This window comes from Protopterus annectens, chromosome 2.part1, assembly GCF_019279795.1.
Source record: "Protopterus annectens isolate FY-2018-M chromosome 2.part1, PAN1.0, whole genome shotgun sequence".
Taxonomy (NCBI): Eukaryota; Metazoa; Chordata; order Ceratodontiformes; family Protopteridae; genus Protopterus; species Protopterus annectens.
In genome coordinates, this window is record NC_056729.1 from 416,057,334 (window position 1) to 416,072,910 (window position 15,577).

The 15,577-nt window shown below is 41.0% G+C and overlaps 1 protein-coding gene across 2 annotated transcripts in view; it reads left to right on the forward strand.

Moving 5' to 3' along the window:
* Nucleotides 1-15,577, forward strand: part of OTUD4 (OTU deubiquitinase 4) — a 2,240,995-nt gene that overhangs the window by 1,721,050 nt on the left and 504,368 nt on the right. For both annotated transcript variants that reach the window (XM_044062226.1, XM_044062227.1), the window contains one exon: nucleotides 5,766-5,925. In XM_044062226.1, the coding sequence (XP_043918161.1) occupies nucleotides 5,766-5,925 (160 nt within the window). The remainder of the gene's footprint in view (nucleotides 1-5,765; nucleotides 5,926-15,577) is intronic.

Sequence of the window (15,577 nt, forward strand, 5' to 3'; positions counted from 1 at the left end):
GCCTCAGTCACAGAGGTTAAACTTTCTTGTTTTTCCTCGATGTCAGTGTAAGGAAAAAGCAAAGTTTACAATTAACTTTGAATATGGAGATGATGACTGTAATGCTTCCTGATAGGAAAAGTGCTATTCAGGAGTATACGCATTGCATGCTGTAGTGCAAAGATAGGATTAGAAATGTCAGCAAATCACTTCAATAGAAATTTTGTTGGAATAAAAATAGATGCCAGTTTAATCCTGCTTTCTTGCTAACAACTCCTTATTACCACAAATCTACTATTGTTGGTCTTCTGCTCCTGTATCAGTATTGTAGCCTTTCTTGCAATCAGAGTTATTACCCCTCTTTTCATTTGTCCTTGATACTCTGTTGAATAACCATTTTGGAATCCTTTCTTTGCCAAGTTCACATGTTCATTTTCATCTGTATGTGTCTCCTGTAACATTGGTATTTGTTCCACAAAATTCAATTCAGTACTCTTTGCTTCTTATGTGCTGCGGTGGTGGTGCTGCAGTAGCGTTGTCACCTCACAGTAAGACGTTGTCCTGTTCGATTCTCGGCTAAAGTGTCTTCTGTGTGGGGACATGCGTGAATAGGCGTACCTTCGTTGAAGATTGTACATCAGGGCTGGCAACTCGGTACATAAAAATCTACTGCCAATCATTGGCGGACCGTAGTTCCGCTGTGGCGACCCCTAACCGGGAAAAGCCGAAAGATACAACAACAACTCTTTGCTTCTTATCCATAACTACAATGCCATTCACATTTCATGTCAGAGGTCATTCTGATAAAACAGTGTTACTTTCACATTTTCTTTATGACAATTTTTTTTAATATGTTTCAAACTTGTATACATTCATTAGTGTTTGGCAGGCTGAATTTATATGTGCTTGCATTTTCTCTTCTGTGTTTAGAATGTGTCGCATTTTGCCAGGCTCTTTTTTCAATAAACACATTAAAAAATGCACATTTTCATTGTACCCCCCCCCCCCGCCCCACATACAACTCTTTAACTCAAAACAAAGACAGACAGTCTGCCAAAAAGGAAAAGTATCCCTCCATATATGGGCAAATGCCCATGATAGACATCTGTACCCACAGGCATAACCCATTCTAAAGTTAGGTTTATTCATGCTGACAATGCATGTTAGAGCCCATATTCCATTCTGCACCCACATCATCCTTTCTTTTCCCATCTTAACTTCCCTCCCAGATGTGAAAATCAACTTGCATACTCTATTAATTGAACTATAACCTTAAAAAAGTACCCTTGCTGTCAAATTGATAGATTTTGTATTGTTACAATTCCTACTGAGGTGGTTTCTGCTAGCAGGAAAGTATCTGCTCATATTTTCTTCAGTGTAACTGACTTCCATTATTTTCACTGAGCTACTTGTCTCTCTAAGTCCTGGTTTTAGTGTTTCTTTACAACTACCTCACATTTCATGGTTCATTCATTTCTTAATTTATTACCCATGTCTGCCGACAGTGAGTATGCCATTTGCAGAGCTCTGTTGGCAGATAAGAAAAAAGTTTTATTTCAGTGGGTCTTAATTTACTTGTTAGCCTTCCATGACAAAGGGCTGCATTACTGTGAGTTGATCACATAGCTGTTTCTGTTTGTCTCTGCCTTTTGATGCCAGTCCCATAGTTAATTTATTCCTGAATGGTGTCCTCCATTTGAGAACCTTAAGAAAATTAGACTTTTTGTTGTGGACAATAATAGAGTCAAAAGAATTTATCTGTAAAGGGAACAGGGAAGAATTAAGTGGAGTAAATTAATCCTTCCAGCATAACAAGGTTGTTCAGTATTAACTGATTTGAAGGGATATCTTATCTCTCTACAGTTAAGGCTCGTATACATAACACAAGCAGAAGGTTATACAGTAGACTCCCTCTTATCCGGTCTCGATGGGACTGAAAGTTAGGCTAGATAAATTAATGGCTAGTTAATCAGAAAAAGCATACAAAATTATATTTATAGGTTATAAATCAGCTAGAATAACATGATTTGTGTTGGTGTTCATTTTTTAATGAATATAAAGTCTGTCATTGTTTAGCACAGAGGAGGCAGAAGTCTTGTTCTCTGTTGTCTTTTGCTAGGACTATGTCAGAAACGTAATGGCTGGTTAAAGAGAGGCCAGATAAGAGGGAGTCTACTGTAATTCAAAATGGAAAGGGATGATGATGAAGCAGGGGAAGCTCAAGAAACAGAGTGGAATTTTGAGTGCAGGTCTTTATGAACATAGTATTCTGTACGATTATTCTCCTTAAAGTAGCAGAAAGTATTGTAACAACTAATCCAAACTGAGAATAGAGAAAGGAGATTTTGCCAATAGGGTTGACTGCAAATAGTAGTTCAGAAAATAGGCAAGAGAGGGGCTTGAATTTACTAGAGAAAACTGGCAAAAGAACAAAAGTATTGGTAGCAAATACCTAGATAAAGAAAGGTAATAGAGTGGGTTGAGACCAAGAAGAAGTGTGGACTGCAGCTAGAGACTGTTTTCCCTGCTGGGGATTGATATCGGAGTATAGGCAAAGAGAAAGGGAAGAGGGAATTTTAAGTGAAAAACGTGCTCTCGTGGTCTTTTTTAGTCAAGTGTAGAACAAAAGCTGCTGTTAAAAAGGGTACAATTAATAGGGCATATAATATATTGCATGATTATTTTAAGACTCAATTAGAGGAGGTTAAAAAAAAATTTGGGAACAGAGAGTGGAAAAGCAATTTACAAAAGAAAAATGGGAGGACATGTCTGTGGCTCCCAAGTATGCAACAAAGTCCAGAAGGATTAGGAGCGTGCTTGGAATTGTTTGAATAGATATTTTTATACCCCAAGCAGACTTCAAAGTATTTTTCTTCATGTAGATAGCAAATGTTGGAGGTGTAATGGTGAAGAAAGAGGTAACTGTGAGCATGTGTTTTTGGGAGTATAATGAGTTGGCAGATTTTAAAAATTCACTTCAGGGTCATCTGTCAGAAAATTGGTGAGCAAATGGCCGTAATTAAGGATGTGATTGTTTTGAGCTGAGAGACAGGATCTGAATTGCCCAGACATAGTAAGGCCATGTGTTAAGTTTAATTATGTTGGCAGCCAAGCAGGTAATTACTAGAAAATGGAAATTAAAATCTAAACAAACTGTATTTGAAGTACTGAATATTGTAAAGGAGGTAAAAGAACTGGAAGAGGAATCTTTAGAAAAGGGAGGGAGCAAATTACACAAAAATGGAAATTGTGGGAACAATACATGCAGAATAATGTTGGAGGAGTGAGGTTTAAGGGAAGGCAGGAATTCAGCAGTTTATGTAATGTTGGACTGATGATAATTTCATAGAAATGATATGTGATGTAGGGTGTGTAAATTGAAAAAATGTTAATATGGTTTATTTTCTTTACTATTAATATATCTTTGCCTGTGTATTGAGTGATAATTCAGTAAAGGTTTAAAAAACTACTTCTTTGGACTTCATTTTGCTGTTGAAAAGCTGACCTTGGCTGCAATTGAATAATCCACTGCAGTTGCATTTAAACATGTCCTGGAAAGCTTACTAATGGTAAGAGTGTATGTACATGGAGTGTCTAAGTTGCAAGCCTTGATGTGTTTAGAGCTGTTTGCAGTCTTCCACAGAAACAGGCTGTCATTAAGGACTGATTCCTCTCATGTCTAGTCTCAAAGTTGCCTTGAATCTGACCATTCAACTGCCATTTTTTCCATAAACCCCAGAACAAAAGAGAAGTGGTTTTATGCATGATGAATGTACAGTTTCCCTGTGTCTGATTGAAGATCATTATCTTTGCTGTTAAATTACTGAACACTAATCAGTTACATTTTATCATAGGCTAGCTATCTAGACAGTGCAAGATTGGGGTCTACTTTATAAACTCGAATGTTCAAAAGTTCGAATACATAAAGATCAACACATATGTGTCGAACTCTTAAATGTTCGAAAGTTAATAAAGAAAAAAATACACCGAAAAAAAAGATGTAGGCAGGGGGCCAAGCCACCCTGCACCCCCACACCCCCCACCACTTAAATATAACAACTCCAAGATCGCACTACATTGAAGTAAACGGAAATCTCCACCTACGGAGATTTCCGTTTACAGTTTTCGACGGTTTGCACTTTCGATGCATATGGTTCAATCCATATGTATTTGTGGTTTTACGCTTTTGCGTAAAGTAGACCCCACGATTGAGGTTTGTAACATCATTGCATGATTTAATGGCATGATCTTGATCAGTTGTGATCAAGCAGTATTTTGTCAAGTGATTGTGCATTGATGCATTGATCACTCAAACAGAAAAAGGATGTGTACATAGGCAATTTAAATAATTTTTGAAGAGAACAAGAAAACAGAGGAATTCTTTGTATATTTTATACCAGGAAAACAGAGAGTGCAGTTTTGAAATGAAGTGGCTGTATATGGCCAGGAGTTGTATTCTCATGTTGCGACTGTCCCCTTAAAAATTTTGGAAGAGTAGATCAAGGAATAGTTCTTTGGTTATTAACCTTCTTTAGGGGTGTCTCAGCCCAGAGTATCTGTGAAGTACCACCAGGAATTCCATTTATTCCTTTTCCAGACAGTAAAAGCCAGATTATTATTCCAGGAGATTAGCAGGATTTCCACACTTGTCTTGCCAATGCATACTGACTACCCCATCCTAAGCATGTGGTAAGAGTCTGTATTGCTTTAGTACTCCCCTTATCTGTGATGAGTTTTTCTACAGAAGTGACCTCTGTGGTGAATGTAATACTTTATGGCATTAATTTACTGTAGTACAGGCTGCATCCCCCAACTTCCAATCCCCTATATGCTGGAAGTTAGAGGCTCCTTATTTTTCGGTTTTCAACTCCTTTGTCTCTTTCATTCACTTTTTGACAGGGTAGGATGCTGTTTGCAGGCATTGTCTAGAACTCCCTTAAAGGCCTAGAATTAAAGGCATGCCTCCTGGTGGCTGCTTGTTGAAATTCTGAAGAGTGTAATTATGATGCTTTGACTAGTGAGACTGAAATTCTGAGTATGGAAGCTATAGTTAAGTCTTGGGTTACATTGCCCTTACTCTGAGGAACATAAACGTATGAGTAGTATAAACAGGTAGCAGGGTGAAAGGCACAGCCTCTCATGTATGAGATTCCTGGGGTGTGTTATCCTGTGCTGCAAATTTGACTGTAGTAGCATTATGACAGGTTTTGAGAATTAATTCTAACAAGCATGATTGCACTTTATTTTCAGAATTGTTGGGCTTGCAGTTATGGGTGTTACTCCTGATAAGGAGCCATTTTGATGGCATATCTATGTTCTTCCTTCACACTAACATGGAGTAAAATGGCACAGGTTCTCTTCTTCTTCCTGCTGATAGCTGTTGCATTACTCTTGGAGTCTCCAAAGCTATGGAAATCTGTCCAGATGAGTAGATGTCTACCTGTAGTTAATTCCCATCTTTGATGAATTATATTGCAGCAATGATCGTTGTATTCAAACAACTGTACTCTATAGTGAAAGTGACTGATAAAACTGCAGATAATTATTTTGGTATCTCTGTACCATATTTCATTTTGTTCTGCAAGTCCTGGTTTGCAAGAATCGGTAAGAAAAAGTATCCTTTACTTTCCATTTGTGCAAGACTTGACTGTATCCTGTTTTCTGAAGATCCCAGATTTGGTAGTTGTATGACATTTATTTTTCAGTAAGTTTGAAGTAAGTTTTTTAAATTGATCTAAAGAAGAGATGATCACTAGAAGCATAAATGTATTTTTATATTATTTTAGGAAAGCTGAACGCGAGAGAAGCCAAGAATCTGACAGCAGCAGGCAATGTAATTACTTTGGTCTTTCTCCTGAGGAGCGCCGAGAGAAACAAGCTATTGAAGAATCCCGGGCACTATTTGAGATTCAGCAGAGGGATGAACAAGCTTTTCCTGCCCTTTCTGTATGTATTTTAATTAACATTTTATGTTGGAGCATTCACTTTTTATTTCCCTTGTGCATGTGGTAGCTTAGATTTTTGGAAGAGAGCTGCATGCCCATCTTTATGTTAAAATGCAGCTTTTAGAGCAGCTGAGATGTAGTGAGACTGCTGTCCAGATATTTAGGATTATTAAGATCTGGTAAGTACCATCAATACTATGCATCCTTGTATGTATTTAGGTGTCCTACTCGATTTATATTCATGTCACAGTTGCTGTCAATCCAAGTGCTTTGTCATCTGAAATGATCATATAGGCTAAGCAGGTCTTACCTATGAAGTCCAGGGAGCCCTACCGTAAAGTACCATGATTCCCAAACTTTAATATGTCCTTCCTGTTATCACCTTATGTAATTCGCAAAGCAGTTTTTGTGAAAAAGTGCTGAGTAAAATTTATGGGTTCATCTGTCTTAAACATTTGACCACATCACTATTTTTGAAAGTTAGCAAAGCTTCCTGTCAGAGCAGCATTTGCTTTTTCAAAACAAATGTAGAAATTGCTTCATTAGATTTCTGCCTTACCCCATAAGCAGATTTATCCACCTCATCTAATAGCACCAACCATCTTGAATGTTCTTTGCATGGATAACTGTTGCAGTAGTATTTACTATATATAGAAATTAATCGCAGGTGAATATCTACCTGGCTGACCTTACTCCCAGAGCTCTGTAGATATCCTAGTACAGGCTGGCTCCACTTTGATACACAGAAATAGACCTGTTTGTGATAAGAGGCAATCACACCTGATGACATCCTCAGTTCTTGTTTGCTTCAAACATATGCTATATTTCGGAGAGAACTTTCATAGTTGCTCAGTGAATAATCTGTAAGAAAAACTTTATTTCCTAAGGCATGCCTCATTTAGGCTTGCAAGACCTTTGCAACTATGCATTAGAGCCTGTGTAATGATTTTTATTTTAATTGCCTCTTCATCATAAGAGTCCCAGACTGCCAGATGTGTAAGTTTCAGCAGGAAGACCCATAGAAGTAGAAGTGCCCTCCATTTGCCGGAGTGGCACAGAAAATGCTACAGGCCCTAATGCAGGTCTCTGCTTCAGAGATGGGCCAGCCATCTGATAGCACAGGGAATAGTTTCCCTCACAAGAGCATCCACAGAAGAGGACACCATCAAGAGAAGAGTTGCTGGCTCCATGTTCATTCTTTTTCAGATTTCTTGAGGGCAGAATCCCATCAATCCCTCCATGCACAGGGAATTTTGTTTGTATAATGTACATATAAGGGCCAATCCAAGAATGCCCTTTGTTGAGCCAAAAGCTGAGGGGTACTAATGCAGGCAGGCTTAAATTGCTTACAACTTTCAGTCTAGACAATAGATATTGGATTCTGCAGTAGAAATAATTTCCTTCACAGGTTCGTAGGATCCTAAAAGAGGCCAGGAAACCTATTACTAAGAAGCCTTTATTTTGGTGTAATTTTATTGGCATTTGCCTTAGGGGTATCCATGGCCTAAAAACTATATTTTCATATTGAAAATTGTGCGGCTGTATATTATCTGCATTTTCACCTTGATTGCCATGACATACACCTTTAGCTGCATTACTGCTCTTCAGCATTTTTAGGGGATCTTGCATTTGAGGTCAACAAGAAAAGCAGAATCTCCTGTTTGAGATCTGAATTTTTTGGAAAAACTTTTCATCTTCAGACCTGTAGTCTCATCCACACTGAATTTTCTTTCCTGGAAAAATTTCCATACCTTGATTATGCCTAAAGTTGTCTTGGAAGTGCACTTAACCAAGCTGTTCAGCTTGGGGTATTGTTTTCAAACCCAGAAAATGGAGGGGAAATTGTGCATCATTTAGGTGTGCCTAGGACAAAAGATTTTAGGCAGACTAACCAAGGCGCTCATTCTTCATGCCTGACAAACAGGAAAAACCTGTCTCTAACCAAATCATATTCATACGATTGCATTGGTGAATTTCATTGTGTTTTGTTATGAGAGCAGTGGAAAGCCTTTACAAGACCAGATTACGTTGTACTGCACAAGGGCAGCTTCTACTAACTGAAGCCTTTTTTCAGGAATGTATCAACACAAAACATTTGAGGTGTAGTATCTTCTACTGCCATTCCTGTCTTCTCTAGATATTGCAAGCTAGGCATCTTTTCCATACGGAGGGCAGACTTTGCCACCACAGTCACTTAGGGCTTATATGCTTCCTCACCCTGGGTCTTTGGTCAGCATGAGTAGTGCTTTATGTCCTATATTATGGTGCTCATTGCAGAAGTAATCCTTGTAGCAAGCATAGTATAGCTGTGTACCTTGTCACTATAAACATAAATGTTCAGGTAATATTATTGATATAGTATGTACTCCCTTCCTCCTATTTGCATCTCTTTTTTATTCGTTTTAGATGGAAAATTATTTTGCCATTTCAGGGCGGTGCCCTCTACTGTTCCTCAAACATTTGTTGAGGTTGTGGAGTAATTTTCAACTACAGTGTGGGTCTTTTGTTTGTGAACACCCCTTAGACAGACGCGTGTGCGCACACACACACACACACACACACACACACACACACACACACACACACACACACACACACACACACACACACACAAACAAAGTACAAAAACTGAAAATTGCAGTGGGCACCTGTCCCGTTTTATTGTACGTCCTGCTGACATCCACATCATGGAGATGGTAGCCCATGCACAAGGATGTCTGAAAACTCTGGAAATTGGTCATTATGATGAAATGTCCCTGTATGGCATAATCCCATAAGTTATGATTCATACTGCAGCAGTGATCTATTCAAATGCGTACAGTAAAAGTAGGTGAATATGTGCACACAGCTCTAATTTTCTTTATCCCTTTCTCCACTGTAACATAAGACGTTGTCCTTTTCTTTGATTATTCATAGATATACTTTGCAGAGTGATTGTTTATATGAGTTTCAGCATAGACACTTGCATACGGTTTGAACTTAAATCTTAGCACTAAGAATCTTCTTTAGTGGTTTCTTGGTTTAGTATATCCTTACCACCAGTCATCATCTGACAGAATTGTTGACATTTCCCATGCTTAGAGATGTACGAGCACCCTTCCAACACACACACACACTGTGATGTCATCTGCAGACACCCATTTTTCTCTTTTAAGCCTGCCTGCTTCTTTCTTATTTTGCTGCTCACACAGTTTTGTTGGTGAAGTTTTCTGCATCTGTATTTCATGTAAGCACAGTTTTCTTGTAGCTTTTATATAACCAGTAAAAACATGCAGTGCTATTTCCAGTATTATCTCAAGGATGAAGAAAACTTAAAACAGTGCCACTTATCACCAGAGAGAGAGAGAGACTGTGACAACCCTCCTCTGGGCCAGTAATCAAGGAGCCTGAATCCTCACTACTGACACTGGAAGGGACGTTCACTTGGAACAAAAATAGATACAGCATTTCCAGATGCAGGTCTCTGCACTAAGCACAATTTTCCTTAAAAGCACACAGGGGAACACACGCAGTCTGGGGGGCTGGGTTTCACTCTCTCTGTCCAGACCCCCCCCAGTAAGACTTCCCACTGGCACAGCTGTAGAGTTGAGTCCTTGGCTGAATGTTCCAAGCCAAGTCCTCCACCATCCTTTCTGTAAAACCAGTGCACTGTGCACTGTGACCCTGCTCCAAGTAGCTGACACACATTCTGAGATTTGATTTTCTCACACACACACCCCTGGGAAATGCTGGCACACATTTGCCAGCTACCCCCTTCTGCCCAAACTATAAGATAGGTACTCCTATCAGAACACTCCAAAGCCAGGTACTCTAAGGCTTTAACAATGGTACCCAATTATACTGAGTAAAATTATTAATAATAGTATAAATGGTAGTGTTTGACCAGTTCAGCAAGGCTTTCAGGAGTGGCCACAATGTCACCAAATAAATGTAAGTACTTTCAAATGTTAAAATATTCTTTAAAAGACCAGCCACGATGAAAAGTTTAAATATATTTAATAGTAAATAATAATAAAACATGAAAATACTAAATATCTATTTACAGTAAACACCAGAGTTCCAGTACAGGATATATTAAAATAACACTGATGGATAGATTCACACAGATATAAAAAAACAGTTCTTAGGTTCATAGGTAAGTACTAGGCTATCTGCCCGAGGGCATCTGTAAGCCTAGCCAGAATGTATTGGCTTTCGCTGCCCCCTTAGATTAGTTCCCTGTGCCTCTGTCCAGCAGAGCCATTAGTTCCCTGTGCCTCTGTCCTGCAGAGCCACTGCAGTGATCCCCAGGGTAAATTTTCTGTTTCCCATCCACTCATCAAGGTTTCTCTTGGAGTGTTAGTGAGGGGCTCTGTAGAATGGAATCCTGTTCCAAAGTAAGGGGAGTCTCTGGGACAGGAATATATCCCTCCAGTACATCCTATTTATCGTTGTGGTGAGGTTTAGATCCCTAGAGCGTGTGGCTCTCAGGGATTTGTTTTTTTTTTAGGTGGAGCATGTCCATTAATTCTGGGTTGGACATGGCCTTGTATGTCAGGCAGAGATCACCTCTGAATAAGTGGTATGCAACCGAGTACAGCTGGAGTTTCTTCAGTCGGGCTCATAGAGCATCTGTTTGAGGCCAGAAATCCTCTTGGTGAGGTACTTCTGTGGTCTTTCCAGCTGTTGCAGGTGTCTTGTAAGGTACATCCCAAATGGGGCGTTGTACTCTATGATGTGTCTGATGAGTGATGAGTAGAGGGGCACAATAACCTCTTTTGTTTTAGATGCAAACCCTTTTGTGATTAGGTGAGCCACATAGAAAGATTTTCTAACCACCTTGGCAATATGGTTATCAAAGGAGAGATTACTATCTACTTGAGTCCCCAGATCCCTTATTACATTTTCTGTATTTAGGGGACTACCACGTATGTGGTAGTTTGCGGGTACTTTGTTTTTTCCAAAAGGGATGACTATGCACTTTTTGGCATTTAGCCTGAGGCCATGATTTTGACACCAGGTATCTGTCTCAGTGAGACCTTTCTGGAGGATGTCTGTATCAGCCGGGGAGTCAGTTATGGCCCCCAGTTTGCAGTTGTCTGTGAACTTGGTCAGCCATAGTCCTCCTGTGCTTGCCTGTACCTCTGAGACGTATATACTGAACAGGAGGGGTCCTAGGACTGAGCCCTGGGGGACACCACTTGTAACCGGTTTAGAGTCGGACCTAGAGCCTGCAACTCTCACCGTGTGGGTTCTGTCCATGAGCCAATTGGCAACCCATCTCATAACATAGGGGTTTATGTTCAGGATGGTGAGCTTGTCTATAATACCAGAATGGGGAATGGTATTGAGAGGTCTAGGTAGGCTGTGTGGTCCTCTTTTCCCTTGTCTAAAGCCTTGGTAACTGTCTCAAAGAAGTCCACCAGGTTTAGGAGGCATGATCTGCCTTTAACAAAGCCAAACTGGGTAGGGTCCAATGTTTGGAGGTTCCCAATGTCTCTGTTAATGAGTTCCATGATGATGCACTCCATAGCCTTGCAGACCAATCTAGTCAGGCTTATAGGGCGATAGTTCCTGGGGTCTGTTATGACTCCACCTTTGTGGAATGGGTGGGATAACTGTTGCTGTGCGCCACTCTATGGGTACGTAGCCTGTAGAGAGGCTGAGTTTGAACAGTGTGTTTAGGTGAGGGGTTAGTTCATTTTGGAGCTCATGTAAGACACAGCCTGGGACACCATCCAGTCCCATTGAAATTGTGTTTTGGACTTTGGATAGGGCTGTTTTAACCTGTGTGTCAGTGATTGCAGGGGGCTCTACATTCTTCTGGTATGGTTATGGGCCCTTTAGGGGGTGAGAGGGAGGTGAAGTTTGCACTAAACCTGTCTGCCAGAATGTTGGCAATATCAGTCAGTTCAGTGTATTTTGTGCCATTCTGCACTAACTCAGAACAGATCTTAGGTTCCTGACATAGCTGAAGAATGCTTTGTGGTTGTCTTTGGAGTGCTTGGCAATTTTTCTTTCAAAGCTAGCCTTGGATGATTTTATGAGGGATCATAGTTTCTTGCTGATACTGATCAGGAATGTCTTTCCTTCTTGGGATTTTTACTCTTTTCTGTACTAGTTTCTCCTTCTGTTGTATAGCTTGTTTATGGCAGGGGTCCACCAGACTGGTTTCCTTTTCTTATAGGAGTGAGTGTTGGTTTTGCTTGGGATAGCACAATTCATGCATTCTTGCAGGTACACATAGAGTGCATTTGTAAGGGATTCAGGAGCTTGGACAGCGTTGTCCTTTAGCATGGGGGCCGTGAACCTTTCCACCTCTGTCTTGAGTAACGTGAAGTTTTTTTTTGAAAAGTTTTTCACAGTGGTTTCCTTGATTGGGGTTGGGGGCAGAATTTGGATATCCAGAGTGATTAGTCTATGGTCTGATCTAATCAACGAGGGGTTGACCTCCGGTGTGGAACACCAGTCGCCCATGTTGGTGATGACCAGGTCCAATATGTTGTCACGTCTGTTGGGGGTGTTGACCAGTTGATCCAGGGCATTCGAGTTTATAAATTCTCGGAAGCGTTGGGCAAGGGAGTTAGTACTTGAGTAGCTCTCCCAGTTAATGTTTGGGTAATTGAAATTGGAGGAACCATGCTGTCAACTTGAGATTCATAGGTTGGTACTAGGCTGTCAGCCCTAGGGTCTATGCAAGCCTAGCCATAACAATTCCCTGGATATTTCTTCCCACAGTATTTACTTCTCTGGACTCCTGTCTAGCAGGGCGACTGATATGATCCCAGGGTGAATTTCCTATCTCCCATCCAATCATCAAGGTTCCTTTTGAAGAGGGCCAATGAGGTGCTCTGCTTGACATGTACGGGCAGTCTCTTCCAGAGTATGGGGAGTCTCTGGGTCAGGAACCTATCCCTCCAGCATGTTTTGTTCATTGTGATGACAAGGTTTAGATCCCTGGAGCGTGTGGCTCTGAGGGATTGGGATTTCTTTAAGTGGACCATGTCCAACAGCTCAGGGTTTGACATGGCCTTGTTTGTTAAGCAGAGATCGCCTGTGAGTAGACGATATGCCACATAGTATAGCTGGAGTTTTTTTTAGATGGTCAGCATATGGCATCTGCTTTAGGCTTGTGATTCTTGGGTGAACAAGATTGTCTAGATGGGACAGAAGGTCTAGCACTGGGTCTAGAATCCAAGGTTGATGAATCAGTTAAAGCCAAAGAAAGATGAACCAAATCTGTCAAGGCCAAAAAGGTGCAAGAAGGATCACTCTGCTCTTCAATTTGAGTGCTTTTTGTAAAAATTTGGGAATTAGAGGTATCTGGGGAAAGGCATACAGGAGACCGGGGGGGGGGGCAGTCATGGAGGAGAGTGTCTCTGGGTGACTTTCCTGGAGGTGGAATTAAGGCAAAGTAATTGCTGCACTTGTTGTTTAGGGGAGACGCAGACAGGTTGCAGCAAGATTGACCACAATGACGGAATATAATTTTCATCACTTCTAGATTGAGAGGCCACTTGTGAAGCTGAAGGATGCATTTGCTCAGCTTGTCTACAATCACATTGGAACTCCCCAGAATGTGTGTTGCTTATTAGAAAGTGATTGGAAGAGGTCGCCCACTGCACACTCTGAGGACTTCTCGACAAAGGGGGTAAGACTTGGTTCCTCTCTGCTTGTTGATGTACCAAATTATTGACATATTGTCCGTTTGAATTGCAGTGCTCCCTCTTGAGGAAGAGCTGTTTGACAGGCCTGCAACACAAGAAGCACCGCTCTTATCTCCACAACATTGATGTGCAAGTTGGCCTGTAATGGGTACCAAGTGCCTTGAATGTTCTTGCCCAAGTAATGCCCCCCAACCCCATCTGGGAGGCATCCATGGTCACTATGTCTTTGGGCTCCGGAAAAACAAAGGGATAACTGTGAAGAATTTGTTCGGTGTACCAACCAAAGAAGATCCATTTTGCCATGGTTGGTGATCAGGACTCTGTCTGACAGCGAGTGATGGATAGACCACTGGGAGGCTAGTAGCCATTGTAGAATTCTCATATGTTACCTGGCTAATGGCACTAGAGTTATGGAAGCCACTATGGATCCTAGAGCTTGCAAGACTAATCATGCCAGAACCTTCTTTCTATGCATTAACTTTTGAACCTAAACCACTATTCTCTGATGTTCTGGAGGAAGAGATGCTATCATTGTTTTGAGTATTTAGTACTGCACCTGTGAATTCTAAATGTTGTGTTGGGATTAAATGCAACTTTTCTAGATATACTGTGATCCCCAGATGGGCACAGATATTGAGGGTGTGGTCTCTGGCTACTATCAACTAATGCTTGGTCAAAGTGGTTATGAGCTGTCGCTCGTCCCTCTCTATTATACATGATAAATAGTCAGAGTATTTCACTTGTATGCTTTATTGTATAGAAACACATCAGGATGGATAGCAGCATAACAAAATATAAACAAACTGATTAACTGACAGACTACACGGGCATACATGCTTACATCTCAACAGCTCACTACAAAATTGCAATCGGGTTCGGACATGCTCTATATTTATACACTTGTGCAAGCCCATTGAAAGCTTCTTAAAGGCATACATACATGTTAATCTACATGAAACAGTTGTCCAAGTACAGGAACACTCAGAATCCTTGCAGTCTCAAGTGAGCTGCTACTACTGCCATACATTGGTGAACACCCTGAGGCCTGTGATGAGTCCAAAGGGCAGTACTCTGAATTGGTAGTGACTGGCTCCCAGCTGGAAGCAGAGGACCTTTCTGGAATGTTTGTTCATTTTTACATGGTAGTATGTATCCTGAAGGTCTACTGAGCACATCCAGTCATCTTTCTTCAGAAAGGGAAGAATAGACTGTAGCGTGACCATCCTGTTTGTTGAACCGATTTGTTCAGTACACAGAGATCCAAAATTGGTCTCCAGTCTTCTGTCTTTTTTGGCAATAAAAAGAATCTGGAGTAGGTTCTGGATCCTTCTTGGTCTAGCAGGACTTGGATGACTGTTTTGTCCAGCAGTTTCTGTATTTCTTGCACTGCTGAATCCCTCTGATTGGGTGGAACATCGGGAATTTTCTTGTGAATGGGGGGGTTGAGAAAAAGGGAATGATACAGCCTCTGGATACAATCTTTTGCACCCAGGAATCTGTTGTTAAGTTTAACCAGGCATTTAGGTACAAGGCTAAGTGTCCCCTGACTGCCTCCAGAGGAAGACAATCAGGTCTCCCTTCAGGAATGCTGAAAAGACTTCCCTGGGAGGGAATCTCTGAAGCCTTGGTTTTGCAGACCATCTGTGCCATGAGGGCAGCATGTTCAGTTTTCATTTCCCCCCTCTGCCCCTGGGGGAACTCCCTCCACGTGTGTCTTGGAAAGCCTCTTGAGATTTCTTGAGCCACATTTTTCCACCACTCCTCTGGTTCTTACAAAATTACTTTTGCGGGGTGGAAAAACATATGCTCTTGGCATCTTTTTCACACCTGGATAAAGTCTCTTTCACTTTCAGGCCAAACAAGGAAGTTCCATCAAAAGGAGAATTGATGAAAGAAGACTTGAATGGTTCTGCAAAATCACATAGGCGCATCCAGACATGTCTCCTCATGGCTGCACCTGTACCCGCTGCTCTAGATGTCCCTTCGGCTGTATGGGCAATCAGCCTC